Raw genomic sequence first — 25,985 nt, forward strand, 5'->3', positions numbered from 1 at the left:
ACACAATAGAATCTCCTAATAATCACCATATCCTGCAAGATGATCTATCCTGTATAAGTGAATGGTGCAGTAAATGGCAAATGACCCTAAATTCTGAGAAGTGCAGATTGGTTCCCTTCAGACACAAGCGCTCCTTTTCCAAATTTTCCTATAGTATTATTAATAACACAGAAGTATCCCAGGATTCATCCTATAAGTACTTAGGTGTGCACCTTGAATCCAACTTTTCATGGTCAACACATACCATTGCCATTTGTGCAAAAGCGTCTCAGACACTGGGTTCCATTCGGTGCAATCTGCAAAACTCAACTGCTGTCATCCGTTGACTGGCATATCTTACGATTGTTCACCTGCAGCTAGAATGTGCATTTGAATCCATACAAAACAGCACTGCTTGGTATATTACTCGAAATTAGAACCAAAGTTCTAGTGTTACAGAAATAACACAAAACATTCCCCTTCAGTCCCTTGAAACTCATAGTTCCGCTGCCGCGCTTTGCCTACTTCATAAATATGTGCATAGTCCCTTCCACACCTGTCTTCCTTTGAGCAACCACAATGAATGTCACAAAGGCTCTGAAATCATTTATTTTTTAAGCATATTTTTGGAAAAATGAAAACATTTAACTTGTCTACTTTACCTCTTGCCATTTCTCTTTGGAATGATCTTCCTGAATCCATAGCATCCATTTCAGACCCAAAGGATGTTTTTCACGAACACCTATATAGACATTTTTCCTCTTGCTCACGTTCAGTGCTATGTTAATTCACTAGCGTAAGCCTGTCCTTCTTGACAAGAAGCTTCTTGTCATACGGCCCTGTGCTAATTTCATTTATATAAGGTTTACTTTTTCTTCTTGCCTTATATTTGCTGCATTCTGCTCTTTTGAAGTTTGTTATGGCTGAAATCCTGTACATAGTACATATATCTATATTTTACTGTAACCCCTGATTTTTATGCATTCTGCTCTTCTGTTATTGTTATGTTTTGTCACCAAGTGTAACTTTTTCTTCCCGTTTTGTTTGCCCCCTTACTCAATGCCCCATGCAGGGGCCTGTAAGGTACTATGAATAAATAAATATGTCCAGAATCGACTGTATATCATTATTTGTACTCCAGGTGGCATTAGGCTTTCCCTCAATTGCAGCCTTCATGCTACAACCATAGAACCAGTTGTAGGCAATTGTTTCGAGAGTGACATCAACCTTTCCCTCCCTCATTCTCTTTCATACACAGAAGATAGTTCAGTGCCACCATGTGTGTTTGGGGTGTTTTCTCTGTTAAACCTGAGAGCGTGGAAACCATATGGACACAAGAGACAGAGATGCGCTCTTGGTTTTAGCAATGCAATACCAACAAGCCCAAGCATCCACTTGGGTGTTTTCTAGTGCTCGATGCACCAATGTGTCATGTATTGTACTCAAGATTGTCCTACATACTCAAGCACAGCAGATTATTGTTTTTAATGCGTTAAGCATTCGATGAGAACTTCACCCAGTTTTCAATCAGTTGACAGATGTCTGTCTGTCTGTTTGTCCATCCTAAGTTAATTAACATCTGTCACGCCAACTTGGGTCACTGGATAGACCATGATCTAATGGGTAGAGCATCAAACTGCTGTGCTGAGAGAACCAGACTCGAAACCAACCATTGGGCCAACTTGGGACATTGGATATGTGCTGCTCTTCAGTGAGCCTCTTTGACACTAGCTTGGATCACTGCATATGTGCCACCGAGTATGTGCCGTTCTTCAATGAGAAAAAAATATTTTTTGAAATTTCTCCGGTGCGTGGCAGAACTGAACCTACGTCTGCATATGTGCCTGCATATAAATTAAGACACAGTCCCCATGGGGACTTCACGGTGCAATTGCTAGATTGTGCAGTGGATCTAGAAAGAAGCGGGCAGGTATACATGCCTCATACACAATGAGTTTCGATGGTGGAAATACGGTGTGTCACTACATTGCTTCAATACTAATTGCATTCTCGTTGACACTCATCCCAAAACGATTTCTGCCAGAATTTTACATTCCACTCCCATCACAATGAAGTCAGTCACAAGAATTGAACCTGTAACCTTGAGCTCAGTAGCAGAATTCATAATAATTGAGCCACCATGGCAAGCCACTGCTTCGTTTAACCTAACCTTCAAAAGCCTAGCTCTCACTCACTTCAGACAAACTTTAAATGTGCACCTTGACAGGGCATTAGATATACGAGACTATTCAACTGCACGAAAATCAACCACATTTCAAATCAGCCCATATAACAGCAGGGTTTCACATCGCTTTTAGAAGAAAGCCCAAAGGCTGTAGCAGGTGAGGGACAAATGCTTTCTTACCCTTTGTTGCTGTCTGCCTGGGTGCTTCTGAGGGCAATGGCAGCTGATCAAGTAGAGAGCCAAGAGCTTTCTGTTGACTGCTTTCACTCGTTGGCCACGTTATACTTCGTAAAAATGACACCTATAAGATAAAAAGTAAAAGAAGAATGACATTCCATGAGGACCTTGTATGAAGCCACCACTACCAGTCATGTTTGCTGGCTGGCCACATATGAACACATGAAAACCACAGTAACACTTATTGGTAATGGACTTGTGATTGCAGACTAGTTAAAAAAGAAAGCTACTAAGAAAACGAAAGAACTAGGTAGTCTTTTTTTTTATTTTATTGCATCACTATTATACATCGGTGTCATTTCAGGAGAGTACTACATGACACAAAAGCGTTGAATTACTTACACAAATTCCAAGCACAGTCATGAAATATGAAAATAGCCCCCAGTTCCATAACTTTTTGGCCATCAAAAGCTTTCCAACACAATTTAAGAGATTATACAAAGACTGCCAATGATAACAGCAGTGATTTGTCTATGAGCGTGAAAGTGGAAGTTAATTCAGCAGTGAAGTGACTGGGAAGAGCAAGGGTCATGATGAACAAGACAAGTGACTGAAGCTGTGACTATAGAAGTCCACACTTCAGTAGTGCTTCTGCATGCAGCACAGACAGACAATAGACTTATGGTACGCTGTGGTCATAGTAGCACTCCATTGTCCACTTCAAATTACAGCCAAAGCACAAGGAGTGAGGTTAGAAAAAGTAGCAACTGCCAAGCGTATTTGTCTGTTTTTGCTTGCGGGCCGAAATTATGGGACTGGGACAGCAACATTAAACTATTCGCTGTCTCTACAATGCAGTTTTGAATGGTCTCAATTGTTGACAGTGAGTTTACATTTGAAGTAACTTCTAAATGAATCCTGTGCAACTTCAAGAAGAAAACCACATCAACACAGGTGCAAAGACAACCAGGTTTTTAATCATCTCAAATGGCTTAGAGTGTGTAACTGATGAAACTTAGATGCGAAGAAAGGACCAACAAGGAAAGCAGCTACTCCTTCTGTACAGTTAGTTTTTTCCTGCCATGTTGCTTTTCAGCTAACTGGTGGAAATGTACAGAATGACCAAAGAGCCCACCAAATTTCCATCAAGCCTCAATTTGTAGCAAAACAACCACTGTTGTCCTTTGGTCACCAGGAACCTTGGCATTCTCCTTGGCTGACATTGTTCAGAAGGCTGCTGGTGATTCTTTGTGTCACAATCTAATTTTGTTGCATTTCTCATTGAAAATAAGTGCTTGCCTTTGATCTGTGCACCAGTGTGCGAGCATGGATCATGTTTGTAGCTGTGCACATGCAATAGTCTCTGCATATGTGCAGTGCTTTATTGGATCTCATTTTGAATATTCTTTTGAGTACCACATGTTGGACATCAGCTGTGTTGAACTTCACTTGACCGTTTAATGCCATATGATTACAACTGACGTTCGAAATATTGTGTATGCATGACTACATTGAAATTCATTTGCGTACAAAGGCTTCTGGGCTATATTTACTTTTTTTTCTTAAGCTTGCCTGAACGGATAAGCACTGAGCATCTTGCTTACAGATGTTGGTGCACACAATAAATTACATATGAGTTTCCTCCACACAAGAACCACAATTTCACTAGATCCATTTTAACTCCACGAAAGTGTTTTGCATTTCAATGTGTAAGATTAATTCATTGAGGCCATGTTTCAGTGTGCATTCTTGCTGTGCTCACTGTCATTCGCATGTGTGGCAAAAATCAATAGGGCCACTATAAATAACAATTTCCACAACTGTCTTTTTTTGTGTGCATGTGTCAGCAATGCAGCACAAAGTCCAATCCTGTATTCATGACGTCTAGTGAACAACAAGGTGTAAGACTTGACATTGCATTGGCCAGATATGCTGTGTTTGCATGCTGCGTCTCCTAGAAATTAATATAATAAGGGTAACTTGAAAGGACTGGTTACATCCTGTCTAGCTTGCAGGCACATCCCAACAGGTCCTCTGCTATTGCCACTTGGTAATACAGACAATTTTATTTTCGTAACGCAGTTTTTAATGAATGTCGCTACATACCTTGCACACACTGTTCCAATATGTGCTGAGAATAAACAACCCATCAAGTACTGCCCACTTCTATATGCTGGCTGGAATACAACACAGAGCACGGAGGCAGGAAAACTCACCAATGTGGCTAATTGCACCTCCGAAGCTAGGAATGCAGCACGTGCCAGTTCCTCCTGCTGAAGAGACGTAGTGGTAGGCATAGATGTGGCCACCTGGGAGCTCTGGCTTCCAGCAACCCCATCTCCCAAAAGTAGAGAGTCCAACAAAGATGAGATGCAGTCTCTCGGAAAACGATCATAGAGGTCTGACAAGCGTGGATCTGGACGTTCCCAGCTTGCTAGTGCCAGCACTTGGATGATTTGAGCTACCTGCAGGCATGCGCACAGTATGTTGAGAATAACCGTTTCCTCTAGCAAACTAAACCATAGCAAAATAACATTTCCACAATTAAACATGGCTAATGGCGAAAACCCAATGGATATCGTGATTAATCAAACTTTTGCACATGCTAGTACAGGCCTCTCCCCAGAAATTTGTCTTCTTCAATCAAGGGTGGGATAGAGGAGGCTATTTCTGATAGTCAAAACAGTGCTTACTTCAAGTGCAAATATTTTTTATTATTATTTTCATACTGACAGCAGTAATGTTCCTTCAGAAGTACCATATAAAAGTTTTTAAAAAATTGTGCACATGTGTTAAACTTCTGAAACATTCAAGATGCTGAATGATATTACCAGACCTGTAACATTAAAATGTAAAAAATATTACCGCCAAAGCCAAGTACTAAAATTTTGCAAAAAATACTAAATGTTGTTTCATTAGTCAAGACACAAAGTTTATTTTTAAAAAATTTCCCGACTCTGTTCTGTAGGAACACTACTCTATATTCACATAAAAAAATTGTTTGCATCACAGAAAAATGGAAGTGGTCATGGTGTTTATTCGTAAATATCCATGTAAAGTGGCCAACATTTCACCTGTCATTTTAGTGGTCGCTCTGTTGCCGGTAGGTCAGATTAATTGAATGAGTCCAAAAGATAGGCTCTGCAAAATTGCTCAACAACGCCGATGGAAACCACGCCGATGGAAAGATTGCCTATCGTATTGGCTGAAATTAGCCCTGTCTTCCTCAGTAAATGTGGATTTATATTTCTAATTCTTCATTAAAAGTTGCAACACTGACCTTTGTTGCCCTGTGGGGAAAAAATTTAGCATGCATAAGTGACCCCATCACTTGACCTTCTACTAGTACATGTGGTTCCTGGTCTTTTTATTAGTATTGAAAGGCAGTACACTTTTTTATAAGTGAGCAGAAAAGTGGCGCTGCCTTCACTTTCTTTTTTGATTAGTTGGCTTGGCTCGTCTAACAATGTAATAACGACACCAGGGGCCAAACAGCCATGACATAAGTGTGTACTTGGGGGGAAAAACATGCTACAAATGTAAGAAAGGTCTGTACAATAATACAAATTTATTGTACCAGCTTTTTATTTTGAAAAGTGATTGAGAAGATCAAAATATAGGTAGATGACCACAGTTGCACTCACCCCTGTGAAAACAGAACGATGGGCGGCTTTCATTATTTGCGAGGCGAGCTATTGGTATCGCTCTCACTTCTCAGCATTACTGGAGGAGGGACTCTTTCTTTCTTAGAGGCTGCTCAGATTGAAAAATTGTGCCTACAAAATATTCACATGCTTTTGGAAGTAACCACTGCAGGTGTAAACACTACTCAGGGTGAGCTTTTTGTTGCGCCATAAAAAACTGGGTCTTTAAAAATCAGCTTTCCTTTAACTTTTTATATCTTCTTGTCCATATACCACGCATTTTGAACCTCAATAAAAACAAGTACATATATGACCAAGTGTGTTTATACACGATTTCAATATAATAAAATTTCACTGCCCCCACGAAGGAATACTGAGACAATGGAAACTTCCGCGGATGAAGATGGTCAAATGGTTGAATCATATACGACTGCTTGCGAACATGTTGCACAACCAAATGCAACAGCCAAAACGGAGCAGTGTCATGTTCTGTATAAAGTCCAAGCATCACAAGATTCTATTGCGCTCCGCACTGTGTATGCTGCAGGTGCGAGTGAAAGCATGCGAAGGTGAGCCGAGAAGGATGATGGCTTGATTGACACCATCTTCCCATGGGAGCAAGGGGAAAGGAGAGGAGAGCAGGTTGGTGCACGTCTCGTTATTTAGCAAGGCCATGGCTGCGCATGGATGTCAACGTGACTGAGAGCATACACAGCCCATGCACTGTTTTAGAGGTAAACTGCTGTGTTTGCAAAGATTGAGTGAGTTGAGACGGCATGGCCTCCTGCGCTGTCTTCACACACGTTTAGTGCTAAAGGTTGAATAATCTCGAGTTTCACAGACAGGTTAAAGTAAGAGGCAGGTGAAGAATTTGCTCTGCGCTGCTGGTGCTTTTCATGATATCACCCCACTGCAGGCGTCACCATCAACTGTGGAGATGGAGAGGAGATGAAAGCATGTCTGGCTTCGCTTCATACCACCAACGTGAAGATATCGTTGACATGGCACAAAATCACATCTTTCGTCATCAACTCTCAAATTCAAGTGATTTTTTTTCCCGATTCAAATTTGCTTTTCCGAATTTCCAATCACTCGGAAAAATTTGCGGCCCCTTCCGTGTAAGAAAAATCTAGCGGTACTTGTACTTATTTGCATCGAATTTAAATGTAAAGAAATTTCAGTCTAACGAAGCAAATTGACAATGCTGCCGACTTTGTTATATCGAGGTAGAACTGTATACTCACTCAAACCTCGGAAACTGGATATATCGAAATAACGAATATAACGAAGTAAATAAAATTCCCCTCGAAATCTCCATAGAGATCTATTTTTTTAAAACCTCGTTTTAACGAAGTGAAATTATGGTGCCAATGACTATAACGAACTAGATTCGTCTCCAAAACCAAAAAAATACCCTACCGTTGTGCGCAATTACATTGCTTTCCGCGGGGTTTGGCACTCGTTTGCCACAGCAATTCAGATCTCCCCTGTCCCCATGTCAAATATGCTGTCGAGCAACTCTCGTTTTTTTCCCCACCGCATCTAGTTGCACATTTATGCATAAGCATCAGCTCACTACCGCACTTCTCCACTGACCTCTCTCTCTCTTGCGTGTGCCTGGCTGCACGAGCTATGCCATGCTGCGCTGTAATGCGAAAGATTAATGCATTCTCTCCTGTGTGCCGTACAGGCAGGCGCAGCGGGGCATGGCCTCCGAGGTCTCCCCTAGCATCAGTACGTTCTCGAAGGCTATGAGCCAGCCGTGCCAAACAGGCACAGCGAAGATCACACAGCAAAGCGCTGTATTGTGTGCTACATGAGGCTTGACCACGATGAGCCAAGTGGAAAGTGGGTGCGAAAGACCATAACAATACAACAGAAGGCGGCTATCTAAAGGCTCACTAGGGTTGAGGATTGGGCGAGTTGGTAGTGCATTCTGATAGTAGACAAAATCTGGTAGACCAAATTCTGGTGGTAGTGGTACAGCGCAACATGGAAAGGAAGAAACAAGCTGAGCCGGCCAGAAGAAGGAACAGAGCGCTGACTTTCAACTGGTTTTATTGAAATATTGCAAGAAATATATAGCCACAAGAAAGCATCAAGCACTGTCATCACAATACTTCACAAAACGTCACACCAAGAGAAGACTACACCATCATGAATCACGACATGTGCAATTCTGCACGGTTAAACTGATCAAGAAATCTTACTTCCTGTGAAAATAGCCACAAAGTTGGCGCGCTAACACACGCCCTGCTAGTCGTTGCTATGAGGTCAGCTTCAATAATCTCCCATGTAAGTTGGGATCAGTGCTTTCCAACACTTCACACTGACAAAAATTTGGCTTACATCCACAATCACAACAGTGAATTCCGATGTGTAATGTGGGCTTCCAAAAGTTACGCTAATCACGTGACATCCTTTCCACTTGTTCTGACGTGCTCTGCGTGGGTACTATCACAGAACTCCATCAAAGCCTGATCGCTTGATATCTATGTCAATATGGTTAGGAATCGGGAACAGGCTGGCAAATGTTACGTGAGAGTCCGTGACACCCTCTTCCACGTGAGCTTAGATGCACTACGTAGTTATAATCACAGAGATTGTTTGAAGCTCGTTCATTTGATATCCATGTCAACCAGGCTTGCAGAAAACAAAATGATGAGATGTCACGTGACAATCTTTTCAGCCTGTTTTTATCAGCTTTAAAACTCCATGGTTTGTTGCTGGATGCCCCTTTGTTTTATTGCATGCCAGCAAAGCCATCAAATAACTCCGTTTTGCATGACCTGCTCATGGCAATAATATAATGTCCATAACAGTGCATTATTTCGATGATGTATCGAGCGGGAAAGGCATTATTGTTGTCAAATGACAACACTCTTCAAGAAGTCTCTTCAGTTATTTTTGGTCGGCGCAAAATTATAATTCATCGTTATTTTGAACTTCCTAGAACACCTCCGCAAGAGCATTTTTACTTTGGATTAAATTCACTGGTGTTAGGATTAAAATATGCGGTGTGTAGATTAAATTATTTGGCACTGGTATTAAATGTGTGGTCCCTGGATTAAATTGACTGGCACTTGGACTAAAATAGCTGGCACTTGGATTAATTTGAGAGGGAAAACCTGCAATAACTATAGAACAATGCTTATACACATCAGGTGACTCATACCCATACCACTGCTGTGTGTATCAGTACACAGCATGTGTGGTGCTCCTTGCAAACAGAAAATGGTCTTTGCAATGTATTTATTTGCATACCCAGAGGGCACACATTGGCATGCCACACACTGTTTCCATACCTCACACTAGTAGTGGGCAAGTTAACATAACGACAGAAGGCAAGATGGGTGATAACCTGGCACAGCGAGCAACAAAATTACTGCCGTACATCGAAGGGAGAGTTCTCCACTAGCACTAGTGAAAATAAAACCAAATAAAAAGACCTAGCCTTGGTCAAACCTACTGTGACAGTACAAAGTGGTGCTATTTTTATGTACAAGCATAAAATGCCTCGCTGGCACCTCAACAAATGCTAAATCTTGAATAGCTACCTTAAAGGGACCCCGGAACTCCATCCTAACTAATCATAGAATGGCTTCACTATTCAAGTACGTTGTCCCACAAATCTCAAGCTGCAAAAATTTCTTTAATCCTTCAACTACAAGTGAAGTTATTGCACTGACACCCAGCTTTCTCTCACTTTTCGTCACCACTTGCGTGCTAGAAGCTACACAGCGGAGAAGCAAAAGAGCAAAGCCCCAACCAAAAGGTCATGTGTTGCAGCAGGAAAAGGGCTTCTTGCTACTACTACGCTATGCAGCACGCCGTTGCTATCTAGGAGGCCACGTGCAGCAGACACAGCTAGGCGCAGTGCAAATATAAAATGATTTTTCTGTTATTTTGAGACTGCCAGACATATTTTTCCCTTACTCAGCTCAAAATTAGCGATAAAGTATTACTGAGAATGTTCTCGCAATCATGAAATCAGCGAATAGCGTTGGTGGACCAACTGCTTTCAGTGACAACATTGCAGATACGAGAGCAAGCAACTGTTCACTGTGTTTGACACAAGATTGTAAATTCCCTGCTGCATGCAGTGCAATAATATTTGGCTCGCATGTTCACAGGAGCCTCAATAACAGAATAACAGCAACATTTTTTTTTATTATTATGTTGAAAAAGTGTTTCAGGGCCCCTTTAACAGCAACAGTCATTAATAATGAGCAATCAGGACAACTTTCTACATTCAAAAAGACAAATGAACCAGTCAAGGTATAGAGGCTTTGTCCAGTTCTTAAGTCAGCAGTTATATATCCAGTAACATTAATGTGAGATTAGAATCATCGGTAAATATATACAGCAATAATTAAACCTCCACAGCACATAAACATACTGTTGTACACAATGAAGCTTCGATTGTGGAAAACTTACATATAACTCAAAGAAGCTCAAAATCACAAAATCCAATGTACTTATCTTGGTGGGTTCTAGGGTTAGGAAAAATTTCAGAGCTTTAGGCTGTCTTTATACATACTGCAGTTCACAGAATACCACAATAATGGAGACATTGACAGCAGGAGCAGTGCTGGTTAGAACATCATGTGGTGGTTTGCTCAACAGCAAAGCACCAGAAATTTTTTTATGATGCATAACCATTATTGCCAAAGCAAAAGACAGCCATTATGATTCTGTTGCTCCTGATGCCTTTACATCAGCATCAGAGTTGCACATAACCTGTCATTGCAATGACAGTTTATGTGCTTTCGATGAACTTAACCTAACAAGGCAACAGCGCTGAAGTTCCTATATATCGTCTCTGGCATTCTGCAAATGGTATATATGTATACAGACAAGCTAAAACTCTGTTTTGCAAGTCGCATTCATGAGTGTGAAAAGATTGAAGTTATACAACATTCAATCTCTACATCAGGTGACATTTTGGCTTGAGTCTATCAGTGTGAATTGCAAACATAGGTCACAAAGTCTCATAGTTCTGTTATAGGTTTGTCTTCTTTTTAATATGCGATTCTTAATAATTATATGTGCCTAAGCACTAATACCAGCAGCTATAAGCAGCCATTCTGCAATATGGACACGGAAAAAGATATTTGCTTTGAGACACAATCTTTGGCACTAAAAGTACATTCCAGCCTTGAAAGAAAAAAAAAAAAAACGATCCTATGACTTCATCACTTTTGTCCTAACATGCATCGCTTCAGTTTGGATGCACTACTGCTAGCCACTTAAATAATAGCTAACAGCATCCACACTAAATACATTTTCAGCCACTGCAGTTCTGTTGGCAAAACATTACTTGCACTGTGAGAAGGCAAACGTTTCCATTCTCACCAGTGCCCTGTCTTTTCTCAACATCCTTTAACTTATTCGCACCTTTAAATCTTGATTTTACTTTTCACTTGAAAACTACAAGGCACTTGTGGATTTCTTAACCTGTATTACCTCTCATTCCTGTTACTGTTAGGTACAAGCAAACTGTTGAAAAAGGCTGCTAAGGAACAATCTAACTCATTTGTACATTTCTCTTTTCATTTCGAATGCCTGTAACAAGGCAAGCTAGTTGATTCTAGACAGTTTTAGTATAGCGTACGCTAAAAAAAAAGCAGGTCGTCACTGCGCATGCGCTGAACGCTAAACGAAATAGCGGGTATAGCGGGCATAGGCAACGCGAATGAGTTAGCGTTAGCGCTTTTTTGTGGTTTGCGGAGTTTGCGTGAAACATGGCGGCGGTCCCGGCTGCCCGCTTCGAACTGAATTTGGCGTTGCTTTTGTAAAATGCACTTCGTTCGTAGCAAATGATTGTGTAAACGGCTTTCGCTTAGTCTCAGGCCGCTTTGACGACAGTGTATTATGGATAACCTCGTTGTGTTTTCGAAATCGCTTCTCGTTTCCAACGAGTCGAAGCCTAACGAAAGAAACATTCGAGATGTCAGCGCCACCTATCACTACAGGCGGGAAATAGCCGCAACGACGGCATATGGCCTCTGAGATCCGAAGATATCACCGGCCAACTAAAATTGTAGAAAACGTGCACTGCTTAGCGTACGCTATAAGTTGCGTACGCTAAACTAAAACTGTCTTCTATTTGCCGTTATTACCGTGACATGAAGCTCTAAGAGAACTTGGTGCTGGATGAGAGCATCAAAAACTATGACAAAATATTTTTTTTAATAAACAACCACTGAGCAACCTGCCGTGGTTGCACAGTGGCTATGGTGTTGGGCTGCTGAGCACGAGGTCGCGGGATCGAATCCCCGCAACGGCGGCCGGTTTTTGATAGGGGCGAAATGTGAAAACCCCAGTGTACTTAGATTTAGGTGCATGTTAAAGAACCCCAGATGGTCGAAATTTCTGGAGTCCTCCACTACGGCATGCCTCATAATCAGAAAGTGGTTTTGGCACATAAAAACCCCATAATTTAATTTTTTTTAACCAATGCAACAATCATGCGTGGTACAGCCTCTGTCATAGTTAACCTGAAACTGCCTTAAGTGCCTTTTTGCTTCTACTACGGAGGGTACTGGAAATTTCTGATTGGGGTGCCTTGACTGTGCTAGCTTAATGCCTCTTTCTTTTAAAGTATTCAATGTCTTCTCCGTAAAGCCTGCATTTTTTCAAATTAAGCCCCTAGAGCTGTTATCTTCATTGCTCAAATTAAGGGATGATGTAGCAATCAGATTGCAAAAATCATTTAAAAATTGGTATAGGGTAACCACTTGTTTCAGTAAGCCTGAGGGCAGCTGTTAATGATTCTTTTTACCTATTTTCACACAGAAGTTGTTAATTTTGTGACTGCATACTGTGCATACTCACAATCTGCATGGAGTTTATATTCCAACATGCATAAAAAAAAGCAAATTTTAAAATGTTTTTGTGCCATTTAAAGAATTGATATCACCAAGCCCAAACTAAAGATAAGTAAGTGTACGTGCCTGCATGAGGTTGAAGCGTGCAATAGGCGTTATATGCGTGTCGACAAGGCCGTGCAGCTCAGGACTGACCACAGCAGGGCAGATGAAAAAGGCAAAGACAAGGTCTGCGCAAACCACTCCTGCACGAGGATCCTCACTAGCTCCATTACGGGTAAGTGTGGCATGCAGGCGGCGCACCAGCCATGCCAATGGTGCTGGAAGCCAGGGCCATGAGCTGCGCAGGCCTTCCACAAAACCCTGCAACATAAAATACATCAAAGAATTCATTAAAAACAAACTGTAAGAAAGTGAACACAGTATTTAAACTTTGAAAACTCAATTCCCTCTGCTGAACCTCAGCCCACAACATTTTACGAGTGACTTAAGGAACCGCTCTTTGGTCGAAGAAAGAAAAAGTGACCAAAATTGCACAGTTGCTGACCTGTATAACAAAATGTGCACACAGGTCCTGTTGTACCTGTTGCACTTCCATGAATTACTCCGGAAATTATACACTCTTGGCCTGAGCTAGAACTGACATGAAGCAATTTGCTTGAAGGTTACCAAATATGGCAGCAAATCTTGCACGCTGAATGCACATTTCAAGCAACCAAGACAATGTGAAAGTATTAAAACGTGTTACAGAAGAAACCCAATTTTACAAAAACAGTTTGGACAAATTTCTTCACTTAATGAACAAATCAAAATACTGCCACAGATGTCTATGGTTCTCTGTGCTTCACAATCTTGAAAGATTGAAATCAACATCTGCAGTCAAGAAGGCAGTGGTCGCATGTATAAAGGAATTGCAGCATTATGAAATTTTGAGTAACTTTTTAATCTTCCACCATAAAGAGTCAATCTTAAAAATATCTGCTTATGATTCACAGCATTTAGGTGCATTAAAGCCACAGCTATTCACCATACAATGAGTGCTGACATCCTGCAGCAAGTGCAAAAGTGAAATGTGTCAATGTGAGGCTCATGGACTTGGTGGATGACAGATAGCAGCCATTTTCAGTTCATCCACAATCTGTTTATCCATGCTGATGAGTTAAAGTCTTGCATGCTGCCATAGAGAAATTCTTGAGAAACTGCCAAGCTACTGATGCACAATTTCTGGCATGGGACCCCTTCCAGATCATTTCTGGAGTCAGGCCATCAAGGAACATTTTTACTTTGTTACACTGCCTTCTTACATGACAAACAAACTGAAAAAACTCTGGCTTGCTTGTCGAGGGAGTGGCACATTGTCTGACAAATCACTGTTTCAAATGAAGCTAATGTTCAGCCTGACAACATAACAAGCAAACTCACAGCATTCTTTTAAATCAGTATTTACCAAGATTGCCTTTAAGGATCTCATGCCACATTATCAGTTTGACAATTCAATGGTTAAGATAGCTATCAGTGAACAAGGAATTTTCCAATTTTCTTGCCTCCTGAAGAAACTGGATGTAATGACTTCCTTTGGTTATGATCTTATAATTAACGCATTTTTGCAGAAACGCACCTGTTTGTTGTCGAAGTACCTCTGTATAATTTATAGGCCATTCTATGGAAACTTCCGTAATACCTGATGACTGGCGACTCGCCAATACTGGTGCCCAAACCTGGCTCTAAACTCGAGCTAAATAACTATATATCTGTTTTGTTAACATGTGGATGCTGTAAACTGTTTGAACATATTATCTATATAATAACACAGAATTGTACTTAAAGAACAATAACCTATTGACACGTGTACTTATCTTTATCGGGCGACCATGTTTCGCCGCTTAACAACTGTAATCGCACAGCGAGGGACGCGCCTGCATGTATCCGACGTTTCTGGAAAGTTATCGATGCTTCTACCCGGCTGTCTGTTGTCGCCGAACCTTGTGTTATCTGATTTCATCGCGTGATGCGAATGGTGTAGAACTTTGTGGAAGGCACGCGGGTCCAAACAATTAGTCTGGAACATTCGACGACTGCTCTATAAAAGCCGACGCACTTGACCCGCTGATCAGATTTTACGACGATCGCCGACTGTGTTCGCCGCTCTCGTTGTGCTTTAAGTGTAGCCTGTTTTCTGGGCACAGGTTCGCCCAATAAAAGCTAGTTTTTGCCTTTCACAGTATTGCTACTGTGTTCTTTGACGTCACAACCACGTGACACTATTATACAGCAGGCAGCATGGCTTCCATTCAAGTTTATTAACTATAACTCAATTGGCTCAACTAACCCATGACATACCTAACGCAATAAATAACCGAAGCCAAATAGATGCCATTTCCTTAGATTTTTCAAAGACCTTTGACATTGTTTCACATCCAGATCTAATTAATGAAATAACTGCCATTGGTATGCATGAGAACACAGTTTCACGTATAAATAATTATTTTGACAACAGAAAGCTGTATGCTGCTTTGAACAATTGTACGTCTGATTGCCTTAAACTTTTCTCTGGTGTGCCACTGGGCTCAGCTCTGGTGCCCCTCGTATCCCTAGTTTGCATCAATGATATTCAGTCTTGCATTCAACCATCTCTTCAAATCTGTTTATTTGCCGATGATTGTATAGTGTACTCAACAATAAATATCAGAGAGGATGATCAAGTCAAGCTGGTGCAATTGGTGCAATAAATGGGGGATGAAACTTAATGCAGCAAAAACCACCAGTATCTCATTCACTCACAAGAAAATTCCACTACAGTTTACATACACTGAAAGCAATGTCCTGCTCAGAAAATGCAATGGAGGCACATATCCTGGGGTCACCCTTACAAGAAGTTAAACTGGGAAGTCCGTACAAATAATAACTGCAACAAGGACCAAAAGAAACTGCACTTCCTGAGAAGAAAACTTCGAAACACATATCCTAGTGTTAAATTAGATGCGTCGAGAACACTCATTAGGCCTGCTTTAGGGTACACTGACCTAATTTGGGCCCTGCACCAGACTTAACAGCAAGACTAGAGCACTTACAGAACCGAGCATTGAGATGAAGGCTAATATCTAACCACTGGCTCAATGAGAAATGGTTTCTGGATTAAAGATTTTATATTTATTTTAATCATGATACTGCAGGCAACTTATACATTCATGTGCCATTCAGGCATTCAACCTAAACAAATCACCATAAACTAATACATCAACATCCCAGTCATAATAACACTCATAAATATTAATTATTTCCACACTCCATTTCCCAATGGAACATGTTGCCTGCCGATGTTGCAAACCGTACTTCCGTCGATGCATTCATTAACAGCATTCACAATTTATAATTCGAATGGTAAAAAGGCTGATGGTGTTACCTGCACTGCATTTGTACCATTTGAAGCTGCATGAGCATCGTCAACCTTTTTTCCTGTTGTACAAACCGTTCCCGAGAGCAAAATGTGTCGTGAGCATATCTTTTTTGTTTTGAGGCCAGAATTTCTTTTCCTTTCCATCTTTTTTCTAAACTGTATGCCATTCCATGTATCCACTCCTGGATGAGCCCAAAGAGGGCCTGCAGTATCATAAAATAAATAAAAACAAAGAAACAAAATTGAATTTATTTTAGCCTGCAAGGTTATTGTTCCTTAAAAACAAAATACAATGCTGCCATTAATGACCACCTGACATTGCATCAAGACATTTAACTACACAGCACTACTCAGGCACAGAACCTACTTTCGTTTTCAATGTTCGTGGTTCTGCACTTCCAATACAACTTGCTTCTACAGCAGGGCTCCCAAACCTCTACCCATTGGTTGTTCACTGCCATTTTCATCAGCTAATAAGAGGTAGAAACCGGATTTAACAAGCTGAAGCTGCATGGCTGGCTAGAAGGGACATCATAGTGAAGGGGCTGGTTAATTTTGACCACCTGCCGTTCTTTAACAGGCACCCAAAGCTTAGCACACAGGCATTCTTGCATTCCACCCCCAATGGAATGCAGCTGCCACGAATGGCACCTTGCACTCAGCAAAAGAGTGCTAGGGCCACTTAGTTACCACAGTGGGTGGCTAAAAAGGGTTCTAACAGCCCACCCGTAATAAGGAACCACTGGTCTACAGCATTTGGGTTTCAGGGGCAGGATAATGCAATGATTCCATGGCAATTCTTGTCTTTTTCATTCTTTGTCAGTCATCTGGGTGGTATACCACCAGGACTGAATGGTCATGCAAATGATTAGAAATCAAGTCCAGACTTAAGACCATTGAAATCTCACGAGACAAAAGAGTCTAACTTATCTAAAAAGTTGTCATTCTAAAGCTCTGAAAAGCAGTGAGCATCCTCTTTTTTATTTGCTGAAAATACACGCACTTTTCAAGCCTCACACAAGTCATTTTTTTTTTCATTTAATTTTCGACTAAACTTTGCTTAGAAAGAGGCGGCAATGGTAACAAATGTTCTGCCTCTGGTCAAGCTGAATCAATGTGCTCACTGTTCTCACTCACCTGAGCAAGCCGTGCCAACCGATCAATTGTCCAAGCTCTGTAAGCCCCTAGACGGCGCGCATAGTCAGGAGAATCCTTCGCACCAAAATGACGAAGCCTTTCTTCAGGTGGAAACCGCACCACAGCTTTGCTTGGATCAATGTCCAAGTACAGGTCATCGTCCACTAGCACCTGAAGGTCAAAGAAACAATTTCAGGGAGGCCCCCCTGCTTTTGCCTCATGCATGCCACAGCTAACAAATGAAGGCACTGATTCCCTTTTTCACTGAAAGTATGCAATGGGATCAGCCAGTACATGAATGGTCACCAATGTAAATACAAAAAAAAAAACTGATAACAAGATGCCAAAATAATAAAGAGTGCCAAGGCACTCAAAAACCATGACCTCACTTTACATAAGAGAAGGTTTAAGAACATTCACTCACAAACAACAAAAACAGTTAACAAACCACAAAAACCTCAAATTTATGCTATTGAAAACTTTCTCTTTTGAGTAAAATTACAGGTTAAAGCAACAAATTGCCTATGAAAGACACTGTAGCAGGCAAAGAGGGGGGGGGAGGGAGGCTCTTTAGCATGCACCCCGGGCACAGTGCACATGCATCTTTGCACTCTGTTCCCATCAGAATGCAACTGCAGTGACTGCGAATCAAACCTGTGACATCGTGTTCAGTAGCAGGACGCCATAGCCACTGAGCCAACATGGTGAGTCGAAGTCACTATGGCTGTTTCATGAGAAATTAAATGGTAACGAAATTACTTTTTCTTTGGTTATCTAATGTTTGATGCAGGCACTATGCAGTAAAGATAAATTGGAATTTTGCTTCAAAAAAGAAAAAAAAAGGAACAAGTGTTTCGCAAAAAATATTATGAAGGGTTTCAGAATGAAGACACTGTTATTGTGGGCAGCACCTTTTTTTTTTTAATATATATCTTTCCAGTCATGTAACAAGAATCCTCGAACTATTGCAAACATATTACTTACACACAACCTAGGCACAATAAGCTGTTGGCATTATCTGTGGTATTGTGTACAATGTGAGAAAAGTCTTTTAAGAAAACATGACACTCTCCAACTGCACCTAAATTTAAAGCTTTATTTCTCTACAGCTGTTAAAAGGAACCTTTAAGCTCCGGTGCTCCTATATAATACATGGGAAATGAGATAAGAGTTCTTTTCAGCTACCACTGCATCAAATTTGATGAGGTTTGCTGCATGAAGTCTAGTGAAGGTTGTTAGCATATATTTTATTTAGGCCATCAATTTATTAACAAAAATTGTTGAAGATCAAAAATGTTGAGAAAATGAAACTATCAAGTTCGCAACTCTAACTCAACAATGAAAAATTATATCACCATACTATAAATTGCATCTAATAGTACATCTAAAGAACATAAAATTGATGTATTACATGTGGCTATACATACGTATGGCACTATATGTGGCTCTTAAATGCACCACTAATATGCAAGTTCACCTTTTGCAAAAACCCCTCTTAAACGTTGCAACAAATTCACGTAAGATGTAAATTAATATATAGAATTTGTTTGCTTTGGCTGTTATAACAGATGCAATTTACAGCACTGCAAGATCTGTTTTTAGCACAGAGTTAGGGATTTGTAAAATTCATGCTTCTATTTTTTCAAACATACCAATTTTCAGCAATTTTTATAAAGGAGTTCATGCCCTAAATCAAAATTACACTTCCAATAGTCAATAGAATTTAACTTTCTCTCTCAAATAAAACAAAATTTAATTAAAATCAGCTCAGCAGCTATCTCAGGAAACTATTCCTATGTTTTACATGTACTTGAATAGGTGGCATCAAAGTTGGGTCCAAGCTAAAGCTTCCTATTCAGGTCTCCATTTTGTGAATTATAACAGATGCAGACCTCTATGTGATAACTTGATACACATAAAAATATTTATTACCCAAAGCTATCAAATTAAAGCAATCAGGCAACCCACTTTGAATTTACAGATGAACCTATGTTGCTAATTTAAGCCAACTTTTCTATCCAAGCAGTCAAATTTATTTACTAAACCAAGAGCACTCAAACTCAAGCACAACTGGCCTAACTCTAATCGCTACTATGATGGCCTAAAGGTCTACCCACACAGAGTGCTGCGTATGTGCTTGGCTACCCAACTGCATCAGCTTACATGCCCTGGTACCTCTAGCAATTCCGGTTCTGGACTCTGATATGTGGACTACTTCATTCAATAAATTTTCTTAAAGCAAAGCTTTCCCTTCTTCTCTTAACAGTCATGATAAGTCCTCCTAACACTGACAGCAAATAGCTACAAGCAATGAGGTAGTGCTCCTGTCATCCACCACTTTGTTACCTCATGACCTCATGAGGTAGCAGAGTGACTCATGACCTGATGAGCGGCCTCATGTATAGAGACACGCGAAATTTGCACACGTCTGTACAAGCCAGATATCAGAGCATGCACCTGTTGTAAGCTGTGCATCTACTTCAAAAATGTCTCAACACTGGCCTGTGAACAAAGATGAGGCCCTGGCAAATTCTTGGAGTCTCACTATAATTCTATATACTGTAACTATTGAAAATTGTTTCTTTCCCTCCTATACTTTTGCTCTCTATACTCTACACGTGAGATTCTGCAACTACAAGGCCAGAACTGTTTAGAAATCGTTCTATATTGAGTTACCCATCACAATCAGGAAATCGCATCTATCGCAGATAAATCAAAGTAGTTTTTAGGCACACACGGCCCTCTGGGCTGCCTGTACTTGTTGGCAATAAGGTAGCCTCGTCGCCTACGGGATTATTTGACTGAGCTATGTTGAAGTTCGAATCCTTCTAGAAGCGTGTTTTTTTTTTTTTTTGATGATGGTGAAGCTTGAAATTCACCTCCTCCAGTTCATAACATCTGCAGGCTTGGAGTGATGCCTGACACTGGCAAAAGATGCGGAGAGCGAGTGGAGCTGTACTAATTTAGGTACAGCCAAATTAGGGAGGCCCACTAAGCTTCAACAAAGACACTCCCTCACCAGAACAGGAATTGACCTCCCTGGCGCAGTATTCGGCCACTGCCTCCCGAATGATTCCTACAATTAACCCATGGCCCTCAGTCCCCAGCAGCTGAGGAGCACCTGACCAAGGCAGCGGTCAGACCTGTAATGCAGCAGAGGGTGCTAAGAATCTCTGGACCCAGACAAGCCGCCGATGGAAACTGACCCTGGCAGCCTTTAACCCCCAAACTCTCTCGAGTGAGGCTAGCTTAGCAGGACCCTTTGAGGAACTATCAGGCATTGTTTGGGATATATTGACCTTAGAAGAACTGGTGAGGCTTATACAGTGCTGACTAACGGCCATGTCCTCTGCTATAGAGGTCTCCCCGATAAGAAGCAATATGGGGTAGGATTCCTAATCCGTATGCACATAGCAGGCAACATTCACGAATTCTACAGCCTTAATGAGAGGGTAGCTGTAGTCGTAATCAAATTTTATAAGAGGTATAGATTAAAGGTAGTACAAGCCTACGCTCCAACATCCAGTCATGAGGATAAGGAAGTAGATCAGTTTTATGAATATGTTGAATTAGTGATGACAAAAGTGCAAACTCAGTATACTGTAGTAATTGACGACTTCAATGCAAAAGTGGGGAAAAAGTATGCTGATGAACAAGCAATTGGCAACTACAGTGTCGATTCTAGGAATGCTAGAGGGGAGATTCTGGTAGAAATCGCAGAAAGGAATAAGCTTCAAATAATGAACACCTTTTTCAGGAAGCGTACCAACAGAAAGTGGACCTGGAAAAGCCCTAATGGTGAAACAAGAAATAAAATTGACTTCATACTTTCTGGTGATCCCAGCATAGTCCAGGATGTAAAAGTGATAGGTAGGGTAAAGTGCAGTGATCATAAGTCAGTGAGGGCTAGGATTCACCTCAATTTGAAGAGAGAAAGAGCAAAATCGGTCAAGAAGAAACAGGTCAACTTAGAGGCAGTAAGGGTAAAAGGCGTCAAATTCAGGCTGGTACTTCTAAACAAATCTGCAGCCTTAGAACAGAGAGATGAAGATGACATGGAGGTAATGGATGAAATCGTAACTAGGCTGGCTTCAGAGGCAGCAATTGAAGTGGGAGGCATGGCACCAAGGCAACCAGTAGGCAAGCTCTCCCAAGTAACCAAGGCCCTAATTAAGAAACGACAAAGAATGAAAGTGTCCAACTCAAGAGATAAGATAGAATTCGCAGAACTGTCAAAACTGATCAACAAGAAGAAAATAAGTGATATTCGAAACTATAATGTCAGAAAGACTGAAGAAGCTGTAAAAAATGGGCGCAGCCTGAAATCAGTGAGAAGGAAACTTGGCATATGACAAACCAAAATGTATGCACTGAAAGATAAGCAGGGTAATATCATAAGCACTCTCAAAGATATAGTAAAAGCAGTGGAAGAATTCTGTACTAACCTGTACAGCACCCAGAAGAGTCAGGATACCTCAATTAGAAACAGTAATGAACAGGATACAGAAACTTCTCCTATAACTAGCGATGAGGTTAGAAGGGCCTTTCAAGACATGAAATGAGGAAGAGCGGCAAGAGAAGACGGAATAACAGTCTATTTAATCAAAGATGGAGGAGACATACTGCTTGGAAAACTGGCGACTCTATTATACAAAGTGTCTATCAACTGCAAGGGTCCCAGAAAACTGGAAGAATGCAAACATTATACTAACTCATAAAAAGGGAGATGTTAAAGAATTGAAAAATTATAGGCCCATTAGCTTACTCCCAGTATTATATAAAATATTTACCAAAATAATCTCCGATAGAAGTTCAACCCTGGACTTCAGTCCAGGGTTGAACAGGCTGGCTTCAGGAAGGGATACCATACAATGGATCATATCCATGTCATTAATCAGGTTATCGAGAAATCCGCAGAGTACAATAAGCCTCTCTATATGGCTTTCATAGATTACGAAAAGGCATTTGATTCAGTAGAGATACCAGCAGTCATAGAGGCATTACATAATCAAGGAGTACAGAACACTTACGTAAATACCTTGGAAAATATCTACAGAGGTTCTACAGCTATCTTAGTTCTACATAAGAAAAGCAGGAAGATACCTATAAAGAAAGGGGTCAGACAGGGAGACACAATCTCTCCAACGATATTCACTGCGTGCTTAGATGAAGTATTCAAGCTATTAAACTGGGAAGGCTTAGGAGTAAAGGTCGATGGCGAATATCTCGGCAACCTTCGGTTTGCCAATGACATTGTTCTATGCAGCAACAATGCAGACTATTTACAACAAATGATTGACGACCTTAACAGAGAAAGTGTAAGAGTGGGGTTGAAGATTAATATGCAGAAGACAAAGATAATGATTAATAGGTGGGCAAAGGAACAAGACATAAATATTGTTACAGCGCAAACACATGCAACCACAAAGTATGAAGGACGGGACACAAGCGCTTGTGTCCCGTCCTTCATACTTTGTGGTTGCATGTGTTTGCACTGTAACAATTTTTATGTCAAGTATGCACCAACTTGCCCAGAAAGAATATTAATAAAGGATCAAGAGTTCAAGATCGCCAGTCGGCCTCTAGAGTCTGTGAAGGAGTACGCGTTTACCTAGGTCAATTAATCACAGGGAACCCTGATCATGAGAAGGAAATACACAGAAGAATAAAAATGGGTTGGATCGCAAATGGAAGACACTGCCAGCTCCTGACTGGAAGCTTGCCATTATCATTGAAAAGGAAGGTGTACAATCAGTGAATTTTGCCAGTGCTGACATTTGGCGCGGAGACTTGGAGACTAACGAAAAAACTTGCGAACAAGTTAAGGACCGCGCAAAGAGCTATGGAATGAAGATTGCTAGGCATAACGTTAAGAGACAGAAATAGAGCATTTTGGATCAGAGAGCAAAAGGGTATAGCCGATATTCTAATTGACATCATGAGGAAAAAATGGAGCTGGGCAGGTCATGTAATGCGCCGGTTAGATAACATTTGGACCATTAGGGTTACAGAATGAGTACCAAGAGAAGGGAAGCGCAGTCAAGGACGACAGAAGACAAGGTGGAGCGATGAAATTAGGAAATTCGCGGGCACTAGTTGGAATCGGTTGGCGCAGGACAGGGGTGTTTGGAGATGCGGGGAGAGGCCTTCGTCCTGCAGTGGACATAAAACAGGCTGCTACTGCTGATTATGATGATGACTTTTTCCTGTTCTGTTCTCTTTTCATTTCACCGTTTTTGCTTGGCAATTTTCAAGTGTCAGCTGACAGTTACAATGGAGCAGAAAATTTTCCTCTACCTTTTTTTCTTCTATCAACCACAAATAATAGTCACTTCTTCCACAACATAACATGCAAGCTGACGTGGATACATAACCAGGTACATATGCGATGCTTCGTGTGTATAAGGCCTCTTTTTATACTATTTGACTACAGGACTGACAGCCATTGCTTTCATGCAGTGTAAGTTCCAAACACCACAGCATTTCAGTGATTTGCCTGACATTAATGTATCACTAACAAAAACAACATGAAAGAGACCCCTACTGACCCTGCTATAGTAAACACTGTGCCTTTAGTTTAAGCTCTTTCTTTACCTGCACAAAAATGCTATCTATTTCAGTGGTTTAATGCTTTATCAATCTATCAGAACAAATGTTAGCCACAGCAACCCAGAGTCTCAGCAAGGACTGAGTATTTCTTTGAGAAATATCAGTGTTTATAACATTTTCTTAACTGATTCTTTTCATACAGACAACAGTGCTATGTAGTTACTTTAAGCTTTCTTTTTTAGCATCAATTTCACAACTGCAATAATCTATAGCCATGTGGAAGCACACTACATCGTGACTTTATTTGCACAATGCGGCATGGCTGGCTATTAGCATACAAAACATACCCAAAATGAGACCACAATGGAACGAAATGCAAAAGACAAGACCCACAACTCATTTCTGCACACTAATCATGCACTTTGGCTTAGCAAAATTTTTACGCCAGCAGTTGCGCTTTCGCATTACCCTTGTTTTCTGCCTTTTATGAAATGTGTGCACATTGGGTATGCATCTACATCATCAATGTCTAACTTGAGACCGAAAGGCCAATAATTGAGCTCCGCAGGCCTATTGAATCTGACACACAGAACCTTGCACCCCAGCCAGCTGCACGTTAAGGCCTTGCATATATATAAGACATTGAAGTTGGCTTTTTGTTCACAGTATGAATTACAGCTATTGTGGCATGTCTAGGTTGATGTCATGAATGTGATGCACAGTATATGACACATTCATACCTGCCAACCTGTAGACGCAACCCCACAGACCCAAATAGGCAAGAGGTGGTGGTGGCCGAATAGCATGCATTTTTTAAAAACCTTGCTCTGAGTACACACCTTTTGTGGGATACATACACAGTGTGATAGTGATTTGCCTTTAGTTGCCGCCCACAATCAACAAGCTTGGAACAGCAGCGACTGCTAAGCAACATAAAGTTGCTGACTTTTTCAGCAACATTACTGCTTCCAATTGAGCATGCTTCAGGTACTTGTCTAAATAAACTTATTCTAAGCAAGTATCCCTCTGGTATATAACATTTCGCATTGCCAAAAGAGGGCAACACAGGTAACATCACAATCCCTTTTTTATATGCATATTTTGCAGCCTTGTCCCACTCCATCTTTTCAACACATTTAAGAGCTTTCTTTTTTTTTTTTGAGAACAAAATTCATTTTTCATAGAACTCCTGTAAAGGTTACCACAGCACTGTTCCATGGCTGTATATAGGTGTATGAAATCACAGTGGCCAGGCTAAATATATGACAGTATGAATTATACATTATTGGAATACCTAAGTAAGAATTTTTTTACTGGCATCAGTTGGATACAAAGCTCATTTCAGTTGGATCAGTTAGATGTGGTTCAAGCTGATAGTGAACTAAAGCCAGTTGACACCATCACCGGGACTTGCTGACCTCTAGCTGGGACCAGCTAATTTGGTGCGGGACATGCTGGACGATGGTCCCAGCTGCAATGCATTTTCCAGGCGAAAATAGTTTTTCAGCCAAAGTTTGACATTTTAGGCCCAGCGGCAAGACAATCATTGAATAGAGAGCTTGGGAGCACCACCATCTGTATATATTTCATCTTCTTGAAACATAATGAGTATTTATTTATTTATTTATTTATTTATTTATTTATTTATTTATTTATTTATTTATTGATAAGCAGTTGTGCCATTTCTAATCAAAAGTTTCACACTTATGGCACTTTGTTCCCATCAATATGCATTTCACGGAAACCTACAATCAAGTCATATTTGTAATGGTGCCAGATGAATGCTTGCCTGATTGCACAGTACCTGTGTTCACATGTATGAGATGCATAAGAGCTTAATGCTAATGGTATGCTCAATGTGTTTTCGCCTACAGAGGGCATAAACAACCACCAAGCTTTCTGGGTGGTAACTCACACCTTTAGAAATTCATTGTCTCCCATCCTGCAAATTGGATGTGCACATTGTAGCAGCAAGGATGCGAAAGAAAATATTTTTGTTTTGAACTTCAGAATAGCTGCTAGCCGGGCTTGTTGGTACGAACACATTCTTTAGCAAACAGTGCGAATAACAGGACATAGAAAAGAGG

General features: G+C 40.8%; 1 protein-coding gene across 4 annotated transcripts in view; it reads right to left on the reverse strand.

The window, feature by feature from the left end:
* Gapvd1 (GTPase activating protein and VPS9 domains 1) overlaps window positions 1-25,985 on the reverse strand; it is a 177,021-nt gene that overhangs the window by 142,475 nt on the left and 8,561 nt on the right. For 3 of the 4 annotated variants that reach the window (XM_070521492.1, XM_070521511.1, XM_070521503.1), the window contains exons 3-6: window positions 17,350-17,520; window positions 12,942-13,178; window positions 4,558-4,806; window positions 2,345-2,465 (exon numbers count right to left, since the gene is read on the reverse strand). In XM_070521492.1, coding sequence (XP_070377593.1) covers window positions 2,345-2,465; window positions 4,558-4,806; window positions 12,942-13,178; window positions 17,350-17,520 — 778 coding nt within the window. Of the gene's footprint in view, window positions 1-2,344; window positions 2,466-4,557; window positions 4,807-12,937; window positions 13,179-17,349; window positions 17,521-25,985 lie in introns of all 4 variants that reach the window. The other variant, XM_070521516.1, reaches the window with a different exon arrangement.

Source organism: Dermacentor albipictus, chromosome 1, assembly GCF_038994185.2.
Source record: "Dermacentor albipictus isolate Rhodes 1998 colony chromosome 1, USDA_Dalb.pri_finalv2, whole genome shotgun sequence".
NCBI classification, from domain to species: Eukaryota; Metazoa; Arthropoda; class Arachnida; order Ixodida; family Ixodidae; genus Dermacentor; species Dermacentor albipictus.